General features: G+C 65.0%; 1 protein-coding gene across 6 annotated transcripts; it reads right to left on the bottom strand.

The window, feature by feature from the left end:
• Nucleotides 1-899: 899 nt before the first annotated feature.
• On the bottom strand, nucleotides 900-10,265 carry SCNN1D (sodium channel epithelial 1 subunit delta). 6 transcript variants are annotated; one of them, XM_059375120.1, is made up of 14 exons: nucleotides 9,341-10,265; nucleotides 6,910-6,977; nucleotides 4,756-5,132; nucleotides 3,985-4,192; nucleotides 3,685-3,875; nucleotides 3,426-3,514; nucleotides 3,186-3,349; nucleotides 2,975-3,073; nucleotides 2,517-2,634; nucleotides 2,310-2,388; nucleotides 2,167-2,224; nucleotides 1,930-1,994; nucleotides 1,735-1,810; nucleotides 900-1,627 (listed from the first exon to the last, which is right to left on the bottom strand). In XM_059375120.1, exons 1-14 carry the CDS (start codon nucleotides 9,420-9,422, stop codon nucleotides 1,328-1,330), a joined length of 1,974 nt encoding a protein of 657 aa, XP_059231103.1. In that variant the 5' UTR covers nucleotides 9,423-10,265; the 3' UTR covers nucleotides 900-1,327. The 6 variants fall into 6 exon arrangements, with proteins under 6 accessions (XP_059231103.1, XP_059231106.1, XP_059231104.1 ...); XM_059375123.1 differs by having other exon boundaries at nucleotides 6,910-7,216; nucleotides 9,341-9,415; XM_059375121.1 differs by having other exon boundaries at nucleotides 3,985-4,164; nucleotides 6,910-7,216; nucleotides 9,341-9,415.
• Between the last annotated feature and the right edge of the window lie 1,866 nt (nucleotides 10,266-12,131).

The following is a 12,131-nucleotide window of genomic DNA, read 5'->3' as shown; positions in this document are numbered from 1 at the left end:
CAGGGCCCACCAACTTGTTCATTCTGCAGTCCCCTTCCTGGAGCCCTGGGGCTGTGGCTGGGCCTCTCCCCAACTTGCGGCCTTGGTCTGGCCAAGGCCAGTTGTCTGGTCACTATGCAAAAGCTGTCCAGGGAGGCTCCATGGGCGGCAAGGTGGGTGCTGACCCAGCACCCCCAACTCTCTTGCCTGTTGGCTGTGACCCCTAAAGAGCAGAATTAGCTTCCTTCTTTCTCCCTGCTTGCGCTCTGCCCCCACCTCCCCCCCAGGACCCGCATCAGGGCCTCGGGCTGGCAGGACCCGCCCCCTGCTCCAGATCACAGTTAATAATAAACTGCTGTCGTAGGCTCACCTGCCTTACTCCACTCTCTCAGCTGGGGAGGGGGTGTCTCTGGGCCCTTTGCCTCCCCTGAGGGGTGGCCCTGAGTGCCCCAAAAGGATGCGGTAAGCCAGAACCCAGGCCCCGCCTGCTGGGGGCCCTGCGGGCGGCCCTGGGGCTTCTTCGATGGAAACTGACTTCCTACACCCCCAGCCCCCATTCCCTGCTTTTCTCCGGCCTGGACTGTGCCCCCTGGAGGGAGCAGCAGCAAGAGACACGAACCAAGGAGTGTGGTCCCGGGCTGGTCCTCTCTCCCGGCCAAGCCCTGACCCCACAAGCTGGCCGTGGGCACCGGGTCCCCCTCTCCCCCAGCCCCACAGTGTGTCTGTGTCTCCCAGAGGTGGAGCAGCAGCCTGGCGCTTTCAGGTCCCTCAGGAAGGGTTGCTGGGAAGGAGAGCACAAGGCAGCCGCCAGGTGGAATCGCTAATTTACTGCACAGCAGCCTTTCCCCAACCTGCCCCAAGCTGAGGACCGCTCCTGCCCCATGCCTGTGCATAGCTGCACACAGACATAGACAGACGTGTTGACACGCTTAGAAATGCATATCTATTCACGTGACACCAACCACACGGGCACACTCCCCTGTGGAGGCCCCTCCCCCCTTGTATGCACCCACACTCCCAGCTGTGCACGAACTAGGCACGGGAACCCAGAGAGGTAGGGACACTCCCCTGCCCGCTGCCCTGGGCGTCCCTGAGGCCGCTGCTGGGCAGGTAGCCGGCTGATGAGAGTGCCCGGTGGGCTGGGCACCCTCCTGCCTGCCTGCCTGGAGCCCCCAGTGCCGCTTCCCTGGCCCTGGGTTTGGCTTGGCTGCCTGGCAGTGGCTCTGGGGGGCAGGTCTGGTTCCCCGTGGGCAGCCTGGAGAGCTTGCTGCAGCCACATCCCTCAGGATCAGAATAAGCTCCTGCTGGTTGGGGCGTGGGGCAGGGGGCGCTTGTGTGGCCTAACTCTTCAGCAAAGACTCTGGCCAGAGCTCCTGGAAGGATTGCGGGGCACAAGGCCAGCAGGGCCCCCCAGATGGTTGATATTCCTGCGGTCAGTGGGTAACTGCTCGGTTCCTGGGATCGTGGGGGGTGCCCCTGTGGCTGCCCCCAGCTGGGACCCCTGAGCTGTGTGGAGCCAGCGGCAGCCCCGAAGCACCACGAGAGCCAGGGCGTCAAGCAGCAGCTCCAGCAGCTCCAGCACAGAGAGGACCGAGGAGCCGAACCACAGGCTCCAGAGGCTGCCCATGGCTGACAGCAGCTGGGGCACCTGCAGGCATCAGGGGGCGGTGAGCAGGTGCCCACAGCTGGGCCCTGGGGGGTCTGGCCCGCCACTGCTCCAGCCCCTCCAAGGCCGTGGGTCCCTGGCTGGCTCACCGAATAAACTGGTGTCTCATCCACCCTACGGTAGTTGAGCTCCTGGTAGAAGATGTTCACCTTGGCCACGCTGCTCCTGCGGCAAGGCAGAGGCGTGAGGGGCTGGGCCCGGGCGCCCGCATGGCAGGGGTACTAAGGACAAGGTTGGCAGAGGGAGGGGCTGGGCCGTGTCCTCTGGAGGGGGCGTGCACCCACCTGAGGCCTGGGGTCTGGCCTAGGCTCCTGTGGCCGTGCTTGCCCAGCGCCGCCAGGATCCAGTCCTGTGCACAGAAGGCTCACTGGGGCCACTGTTCCTCACAGCCCTCAGGGCGCTGTGGGGCAGGTGTTCAGAGTGGGGACCACAGGGGCACAGGCTGGTCTAGGGTGAGGCCTCTGGGACCTGGGAGACCCACCGGCTTGTCCATCCCTTACCCACCCCTTTAGGGCACTCACAGCTGACTTGGAGGAGGGCCACCTGGAGGTCCCAGCGGAGAGCTTGTAGGAAGACTCCCTGGAGAGACAGACCCCCCAGTACACTCCTGCTGGGGTGCTGTGGCGGCAGCCTCTGACCCCGAGCCCCCACACCAGCCACCCACCTGCAGGGCCTGGGGCAGCGTGAGCTACAGGGAAGCCGGTGGGTCCCCAGGTCCCTGGAGAGCCGGTAGAAGCAGTGACCTGTGGCGGTGCAGGGGGAGGTTGTCACAGATGAACCCGCTAGGATCGACCGGGGGGTGGTGGAGAGGTTTGCAGGTTGGCAAGGCCTGACCGCCCTCCCCACCAGTGGCCGGGTGGGGGACTCTCACCCCAGGCTGGGTGCCTCGCGGAGCTGCAGTACTCGGCCCCCGACGGCAGGGGGTAGAAGAAGTAGCCGCAGGAGCAGGTCTCCACCATCAGCTGCTGAAAGCAGGACACCAGGCAGGCCTGGGGGGACAGCAGGGGACGTGAGCTGCAGGTCCTGGAGGCGGTCATCCCTCCCCGGGTCCACAAAGGGCCTGCTTCACCTCCCTCCCGGCAGGGCACCCGCCCTCCCTGCCCCCCCTTCACTCCCCTCGGCCACCCCTTCCCCAGGTGCCTCCCTTGCTGCCTCCCAACTCCCGGTCTCTGCCTTCTACGTCTCCTGGGCCTTCCCCTAAGCCTCCCCTGGCCTCCCTCTCCCAGGGCCAACCCAGGCTCCAGGTCTCCGTCCCCTGACCACCTTCTCTCCCGGCCTCCCTGCCCCTCCTGAGAAGCTCCTGTTCCACCACCGCGGCCCCAGACTCGCCTGCAGGGTGTATGAGGCGTTGTAGAGCAGGGGCACGTCCATACCGTCTGCGCCCTCGCTGCAGTGGCTGTAGGGGTTCCCCAGCCGGCGTACCTCGTCCTAGGGTAGGGGGCACGCTTCAGCGCAGCTGGGGTTGCCCTTCATCCCCCAGGGCTGGGGAGTGGGAGGGTTGGGGCCCCTCCTCTGCGCCGGCTCTCGGGAGCCCACCCACCTCTCGGATGCCGATGGTGGTTTCGGTCCCTGGCCGGATGCTGAAGCCCTGGTGCTCCAGGAAGGGCGTGTGGTCATGGCCATGAATCATGACCCTAGCGCCGGCCTCCGTGGACAGCAGAGGCAGGTGGTGCCGCTGCTCAGCCCTAAGGACCAGGCTGATCCCTGGGAGGGGAAGGGGGTGAGGCCAGGCTGGCCTGGATGTCGCCCGCCCCCCACTCGGCTGTGGGCTGGCACTCACCGCGGGTGACGCCCTGGTGCTGTGCAGCTGAGACGCCGTCGAAGGTGTAGCAGCTGCCGTACGTGGGGTGGTGGAACGTCCGGAAGTGCCTGGAACCGGGAACCACACTCACACCAGCACACCCCTTCGGCCCAGGACCCCATTGTGTGGAGCCCGAGGGACTACGGCCTGTCCTACCTCTGTGGGCAGCTGTTTGCCGCCAGCCGGACCCCAGGGGTGGTGCCCGTGCCTGCAGTCAGCTGCCCCGCCCCCCACTCACCGGGCCTGGCAGTCCTGGCCATCGAATTGGCAGGAGAGGACAAAGTGGCCTCTGTCGCTGCGGTGGCTGTCCTCGTGGGCGGTGGGCATCAGGGCCAAGACATTCACATAATGGAAGCAGTACCACTCACGGGCAGCTGTCACAGCCGACGTGGAGGCACGGCACAAGCAGTCCCCACCTGTGCTGTTGCACTGCGGGCCGTGGGGGGCCGGTCAGCACGGCCCTCTCAGCTGCCTACCCCCACTCAGAGATCTGCAGAGTGACAGTGTGCCCGGACCGTGCAGGGCTAGGGACACTCACCAGTCTGAAACCCACTTTATTCTGGCCACCGGGTCGGCTCAACCTTTGCAGGCGGACCCCGCGGTCCAGGTAGAAGGCGGGCTGTGGGAGCTGGTCAGCTGCAGAGAGGACGTCCCTGTTCTTGCTGAAGTTGAACTTGTAGAGAGACTGGATGTTCTCCTGGGCAAACTCATCGAGCACCTGCAGGTGGTGGCGGGCTGAGCGCGGCCTGGGCGGTGGGGGGCGGGGTGTGAGGTGAGTCAGAGCCCCCACGTCAGTCCCAAAGTATTGCTGGGGAGAGTAGGGCCGGCCCCCTTGGTGCTGATCCCAGAGACCAGCCTGGATACCCTAGAAGCACCCCCACCCCGTGTGGACTCCACCGGCCCCCTGGCTGGGCCCCAGCTCCTACCTGCTCCTCTGCCTCCTCACAGGAAATGTCGCCCTGCTCCCCACCCCTGAGCCCAGCTCCAGGCTGCCCTGCTGGAACGCTCCCTCCCCCCTCCCCTCACCCTTCCCGGACTGCCCAGGCCCTGGTGTCTGGTGGCTCTGATCACTCCAAGCTCCAGCTGGCTCTTCTTTGTCCCTGAACACACGGCCCGCCCCCCTGCCCACCCCACCCCATCCCCGCTGCTGCTGCCCGGAGCAGAGGTCTCAGGGTTCCCGACTGAGCAACTGGGCACAAGGGTGGCGCGAGGTGGGGTCCTCAGCGGCCTGGGCCTTGTGACCCGGTTGGCCTTCCGCGGTGACCGCAGCCGGGGAGATGCCGCAGAGGTGGGAGTCGGCCCCCCTCACCTGTGCGGATTCATGTCGCACAGAGTGACGGCTGGGAAGAGCTTGGGCTCCGAGTGCACGGACACTGTGGCAACCACCGGGTAGCGCCAGTATTCGGCAAAGAGGAGCCCGAACTGCCAGTAGAGCACGCCCAGTGCGCCTGCCACCAGCAGCCCCCATGAGGCCGTCCTGACGCGGCTCTGGCTGGAGCAGACCAGGCGGATGGCGCCGTGGATGGTGGCGTTGGTGCAGAAGAAGGTGAGCAGCTCCCGGAAGGAGGTGTGCAGCTCCACCAGCCCCTCCCTCTGCCTGTCCTCCTGCAGGGCTGGCGGCGGCCGCTGGTCCTCGTGGACTGTCAGGGAACCACCGGCTGTGGCTGTGCAGGCCGTGGCTCCTCCCTGTGTCCGAGAAGCCGCCTTAGTGTGGCCTGTGGCCCCAGTCTGTTGCCCGGCCCAACTCCAACTTGGGCCTCCTCACCTTGGGCTGGTAGGACTTCCACCTCTGTCCCTCGGTCACCAATGGCACCACCCAGCCCCCTGATGCTCCAAAGAGGCTCCATCAGCCCAAGGGGCCTTGCAGCTCCCTACCCCAACCCCCCACCTCGGGGCAGGGCACCGGGCAGCCTCCGCAGGCCTGTCTTTTTGCAGCCATAGTGGGGTCTGCTGGTGGGGACAGGGACAGCAGAGAACATGGGGTCCAAGCCCTCACTGGTCCTGTTTGCATGCAGTCCTCAGGTTGGTGGGGGGGTCCCTGTCACTGTCTACTCACATGGGGCAGGGGCCTGTAGAGAGGGGCAGGCCACGTGACCTGCTTGGGGTGGGGACTGTATTGTGTCCTTGGGCCTTGAGCCAATGTTGAAGGTCTGGGGCCCCTACAAAGACAAGACTCTGCACTTCAGTGGCCTCTACCCACTCTTAGTGGCCAGCTTGGCCATGCTTGTTTGGGACTGAAGGAACCGAGCTGCTCTGGCCATGTCTGGGCCAAAGGTTGGGCCTGAGGACTGTTCCGTGCTCTGGGCCCCAGTGAGGGAGCATCTGCTGAGTTTGTCCCTAGGGAAATCCTATTTGTGAAACCAGGGCTTCAGGAAGAGTGGGTGGGGGCCGGCGGGCTAGCCCGTGGGGCGACCTGAGGGCCCTGCCCTGGAGAAGTAGGGCCACACCCAGGACCTCGAGACCCGCAGACCCCCAGCACACAGGGACATGGGACCCCGATGAGGCCAGGCCTACTCTTCCCGAAAACCTGTGGAGTCACCGCGCAGGCCTCCGGGGGACTTCCCACACCGTCCGCCTCTTGGTCTGAATCACTAGGCCTCCCTGCAGAGCCTCCTGAGCTCTGGCCCCCTCCTGAGTCACCTGGGCAGGGGTTTGAGCAGGGAAGCCCCTGCTGCGTCTCACCCAGCAGGTGCCCTGCCTGGTGGGCCTCAGCAGGTTGCTCCCCTGCGCTCTGGGAAACTGCGTGTCGGAGCAGGCCAGCTGCCAGCGGCCTTCCTTCCCCGCTTCAAGTCTGTGGGCCTCCCCCACGTCCGGCCAGGAGTGGGTGCCAACATGGGGTCCTCACGCTGGCTCTCATGTTGCACAGAGCTCTGCCCATGTATGTTTGTCCCCCAGGATCACACTGGGTCTTCAGGGTGGGCCAGGATCCTCAGCTGCGTGTTGTAGGTTAGGCAGAAGGGGCTCCAGAAAGTTCTTTCTGACTCCAGCAACCATGTTTACCCTCCTCTAGACGTGTAGCCCAAAGCAGCCCCCTCCTGGCTCGGTGGGGGCTGGCAGGGGAGGAAGAGGGGACACCCTGGAGATGGGGACCTCGAGGACCCCTGAGAGCCTCCAGGGCTTCCTGAGACGGGGCAGGGTCCAGACACCTGGGATGGCCCCAGATGCACTGAGGGATCGGAGGTGCCCCAAGTCTGATGCAGCAGCAGCAGGGGTGCTTGGCCTCCTGTACACACACATGTGCACAAGTGTGTACATAGACACATACACCCGCCACACGTACCAAGCCCTCGGTTGGTGGGGACCGCATGACCCTCTTCTCTGCCCTCAGTGCCTGCATGTGCTCAGGGTGACATGTGAGACACAGCCCCCTCCCCTTCAGGTTCCAGAAACCCCGAGGGATGACCTTTCCTCGCCCCCCACCATGGGAAAGGAAGCCCACGTCAGGGGGCTTCCCTGCTGGTACCTGGGAGCCAGAGTCTCCTTCTGCAGGTGTCTCCATTCTCCGTGGCGTTGGCCCCAGTGATGGCAGCTCTAGGAGGTGACAAGACAGCGTGGGATGTGGCCCGACACTGGCCCGGCAGCCTCCTCTTTATAACAGGCTGGCGAGGCGTGGGATGAGGCTGGGAGGGGCCCATCTGCCAGGGCCGGACACACCCACTCCGGACCCGGAAGGGGAAGCCCCGAGGACAGGGATGGGGGTCTTTCCCCCGGTGAGCTTTTCTTGCACAGAGCCCTGGATGTGAGGTCTGGGGATGAGTGGCTCCTGGTTTCTACAGGGAGAGGAGAGGTCTGTGTTGGCCGCGACCCCCTCGCACGGCTCACCTGCCTCTCGCGGAGCAGACCCTCCTCTCCTCTCCCCCAGCTCCCAAAGCTCAGATCTCTCAGGGGTCAGACACCTGCTCTTCTGGTGGCAGCAACCAACCCCCCCCACACCCGCCGCGCCTCCCTTCTCTGTTTCCTGACAGGCCAGCAAGGGATCCCTGCCTTCCACTGCCTGCCCGGCTCACGTTGCTAGCACCGACCACGGGTGTCTGTGACCGAGGGACGCCAGGCAGGGACCTGCGCTCCCAGAACCCCGGTGTCTAGGGCCGGTCACCCAGCCACTGGGGCAGGCTCAAACTGTGGGACAACCCAGGCCCTGGGTGTGGAGGCAACACCTGGTGCCCTGCGGCACACGGTTCCCGGGCCCAGCAGATGCGAAGGCCACCACTGACCACACCGCACACTAAGACAACACACCACCCACGAAGATGACACACCACACGTCTTGGCCGCAGAGACACTAAGACCACACACCACACGCTAAGAACACACAGCACACTCAGGGGCCGGATCACGCTGGCATGGGGGTTGAAGTCCTGGGCCTCAGTGTGACCGGGTAAGGCTGGACGCTGTGCTGAGGGCAGGGTGCCCAGTGCCCCCCAGTCCCAGGGTGCCCCGCCACCTCTGGCCCCCGGGGGTGGGGGGGTCCAACATGTCTCCAGGATGACCCAGAAACCTCACATCCCAATAACCAGAACCCTCAGCCTGGTCCCAGGTTTGAGGGTGTGTCTCAGGCCCTTCTGCCTGGCCCCCACTCCCCCACAGAGGCAAGCTCTGGGTTCCTGACACCCCACCCCAAATCAGTGCGGAGGGCCTGGACTGGGGTGAGGAAGGGGGCCTCGCTTCCCATAGGCCCTGCTGGGAGGCCTTGGCTCGGAGGAGGGGTGAGGCTTTGGAAGGAGGTAGACGGCCCCTGCTGACGTCTGGGGGAAGGGTGTCACGCCTGCCTGGGGAAGAGCGGGGTGCGGGGGTGAGTCACGGCTCCGACACTTACCATGTGAACGTGCCCGGATTAATCAACCTCTCGGAGCCCATTTCCTCAAGTGCAACATGGGCCTTAGTTTCCTCTTCCTGCTCAAGGCTCAGGGGTGGGACCAGCCAACACCACTGGTGTGGATACCCCCTCCCCAAGCCCCCATCAGGCTCTCCAGACTCAGCACAGGCCCGGGGTGTCCCAGGCCCTCTTCTACAGAGCAGCTTTCCTTTGTGGGCTAGGTGATGTTACCGAGGGGATGGGGGACACACTGTCCTCGGGGAGGCCTCTAGGCAGAGAGGAGGGCCCTGGGGACTCTGGGTAATCAGAGCAGGAGTGACCTGTGGCTCAGGAGACTGAAGAAGGTTGCTTCCAGGAAGGAGGGTCCTGGAGACCCCGGTCTTGGGGGGCTCAAGTCTAGCCAGAGTCTCAGCCAGCCAAGGGCATCTTACAGGGAACAGGAGCCCCTACTTTCCTGTGGGAGAGGGAGCCCTGGCCAGGGACAGAGGCAAGCCTGTGATGATGACCTGTACCAGAGGGGCTCAAGGCAGAAGGCACAAACCCTCCTTCCCTCATCCTGGGGAAACAGCTTGAGACCGGCCCACGCATAAGGCGCCCGGGGGCAAGGATCGGTGACCAGTGTGGGGGGAGGAGGTCACCCCAGAGCCCACCTCTGGGAGGGCAGAGAGCACTCTGGCAGCCTCGCCAGGCCAAGAGACTGTATCCTCCCCTCCTGGTGCTTCCCCCCTCCTGCCTCCCCAGGCCTCCCCGGCCCCAGGAGGAGCAGGAGTGCAGGCTGGGAAGGACTGGGTGAGCCCAGCTCCTGCCGCAGGGGAGGCCCATGTGGTTACCCTCCAGAACCGTACTGAAGGGTGTGAGGACACCTCAGAGAAGGGACAGGCAGGTGGCCCCAGATCCTCCACCCCTCTCCCCAGAGGGAATGTAGGACAGCCGGCCCCCACGTACTGAGTATCACCCCCTCTGGGACTTTGAGGGATAGGCTTCACCGAGGCTGAGCTGAGGGAGCCCAGGCCGGGGCTGCCCCAGAGACTGTCGGCGCCTGCTGTCTCCTGGGGCTCCCCAGGCTCAGCTTACTCACCTGCGGGTACCCCTCTCCCTCGGGGGCAGCTTAGAGATGGTCCTGGGGCTTCTGGTGTGACCGAGGTGAAGTCCGAGCCCATGGATTCTACATGTGTGGTGGATTCCTGGTGGATGTGGGTTGGTGGGGGTCTGCAGACTGGCCCACCCGCTTCTGGGAGGGGGAGGGGCCTTCTTGGTGCAAATGGGGAACCTCCCCACCCCTTCAAACACTGACCACAGGGTTAAGCAGGTGCTCTAGGGAGCCCAGAGGGGCTCCCTGAGGTGCCTCCAGCCAGGCGGTGGGCAGGGGGGGGATGCTCAGGGTCTGGCCAGGTGTCTCCCCCGGAAGGGTCGCGGTGTGTGAACACTTCCTGCCTGGTCACCTCCAGGCTGGCTCTTCGGGACCCCCTCTTGAGCCCTGGCCTGGGGAGGGCGTAGCAGCCCACAGGTAGGGGATGTTTTCTTCACTTTAACCCTTGTGGTTTCCTGGTAGCTCTTCCCACACAGAGCCATGGGACCCCCACCCAAGATGCTCAGGAGTGAGCACAGCCATCCTCTTCCTATAGCAGGGCCATTGGCACAAGAGGCAGGGGCTGAAGTCTGGCAGAAAGGGCTAGCTCCTCCTTGTGCTCCAAAAGGGTGACTTTGGAGTTTGAGAGGGTCTCAGTTGTCATTTGCTGCCAGCCGAGCTGCCCACGCCTGTCTCAACTGCTGGGGCCATCAGCTCTATGGCCAGAGGGCTGGGCAGCTTGGGCCTTGGGAACCTGGAAGACAGCAAATGTGGTCGGAGTGAGGTCTTGGCAGGACCTGCTGGCCACATCTGTCTTCGGGAACTTCTCCCTTAGTTGTGACTCAGGGTGCTTGGTGATCAGGAGGGTGGGGGCTGATGCTGAGGGGCTCCGAGCTGAGTTTTCCCAACAAGGTGCTCCTACATAAGTCAGCACCCCCATTTTACACAGACAAACTGAGGCAAGAGAGGGCCTCTACCTGCCTCTGCCCCAACCGCACTCTGTCACAGCCTGTGCTCTGCAGGTGTGTGTGGGTGTGTGCCAGCTGCTCCAACCCCAGCTGCCCCGGAGAGGCCTCCCTTACATAACTTGCCATGTGCTAAAAACAGCTGGTCTGCCCCTTGTGGGGATGGCGGACCCTGGAGGAGGCAGAGGAGTGAAGTCAGCATGCTGAGTGTGGCAGCAGGAGGCTGAGCTCTGGAAGCTGCCAGCCTCCCCAGAAGGCAGGCAGGCCGGGGACGGGTGATATGGTTGGAGGCAGAAGCAGGCCGGATTTCCACGGGTTGACTTGTCTGGCTGCAGATGGATGGAGGGACCATGAGCACTCCTTCCGGGTTCCACCCAAGGCCTGGGGTCAGATCTGCCGCAGCTACTCAGATCCTGCCGGAGATTTCCTGGGTGGGCCAGACTCGAGGGTCAGCATGGTGCCTGTCCTCCACCAGTTGCCACGGCTGGACCTGTTGGTGCCCAGTGTCCACTGTCATGGGCATGTGATCAGTTACCGCGTTGACTCGTGGCCCACGCCATGAGGCAGTCAGGGGCACAGTGCAGGGCTGGAGCCCCAGCTATGTCCCACAGAGCCATATAGTCCAACACAGCAATGACCTCTCCGGATGTGTCCGGGCTGATGGCCACCACCTGCCTCCTAGTTGATATGCAGCATTTCCCCTGACACAACCTATGGGGGGACACCTGAGGCCCGTACTTGGGCCTGTCCTGGATTTTCTCTCTAGGGAGGACGGGAGGCAGCTCCCGCTGGTTTGCTCAGCACCCCCCCCCCCCCGGCCCACCCCGCGTTCAGACTCCAACTTTCCTACCTACCTCATGTGTCATCCTCATGTCCTGGCCCTTGGAACAGTATCCCCACCTGCCTGTTTCAGGCATACTCCCATGCCGGGGTGGCCAGCTTCTCCCCACCTCCCCCACCCCCCGGCCAGGGAGGGGACCGTGGGAGCAGAAGGCAAGCCTCAGTGCAGTGTCCACTGTTGCATAATGACCCTATTCATGGGCTGGGTGGAAAATTCAGTTGGGGAAACAGTGGAACTATTTTTATGAGGCCGGCTCTCGCCATGGGCAGGGGCTGGACAGGCTTGCCCACGGCAGACCCCACCTGACACAGGTTCTCGCAGGGCTCCCCATCCCCGCGCCTCACTGGTGGCCGGGCAAGGAAGGCCAATCAGGACCTGACCCTCAGGTGCCAGAGCGGGTTCAGTCACTGATGGGGCCGCGGCACAGTAGTGCCTGGGGCGCTCTCCTGTTACACGACGGCGCGGGGACCGCGCCCCCCCAGGCCGGACTGGCCCCGTCCTTTGCAAGGGAGCCGACGGGAGGGTCGGGGTCCGAGTGAACTCAAAGCGGAGGGCACGCCGGCACCTCGGGGGTCACCCTGTGCCTGGGCTTGTCTGTCTTCCCCAGAACCGCGCGCCCCGCTCTGGGGCGGCCCCGTCGGCCGGGCTTCTCGGGGAGGAAGACACCGTGCAGGGTGAGGGGGTCCAGGATCTCTGCGGCCGCTGACAACCCCTGGGGCCGCCCGCCGGACAGCATTACGGCGGAAGGATGCTTCCCAGAGCCCCGACCACCTGAGCAGACCACCTGAGAGGCCGCGCGTCCGAGCCGGTCCTGCGCCCCGGGCGGCCCAGCCTGCCCGTGCGCACGCGCCGACCCTCCGCCCGGGGGCTCCGCCCCACGAGGCCGCTCGCCAGTGCGCACGCGCAGACGTTCCCGGCCGCGCGGGGCGGGAGGTGGCGGCGAGACGCAGGCGACGTCCGCCGGGCCGGCTAGAGCGGCCGCCCCAGAGCGCGG

Source organism: Mustela nigripes, chromosome 14 (assembly GCF_022355385.1).
Source record: "Mustela nigripes isolate SB6536 chromosome 14, MUSNIG.SB6536, whole genome shotgun sequence".
Lineage (NCBI taxonomy): Eukaryota > Metazoa > Chordata > Mammalia > Carnivora > Mustelidae > Mustela > Mustela nigripes.
Note: the sequence above shows the minus strand (reverse complement) of the source record. Positions and strands in the feature narration are given on the sequence as shown.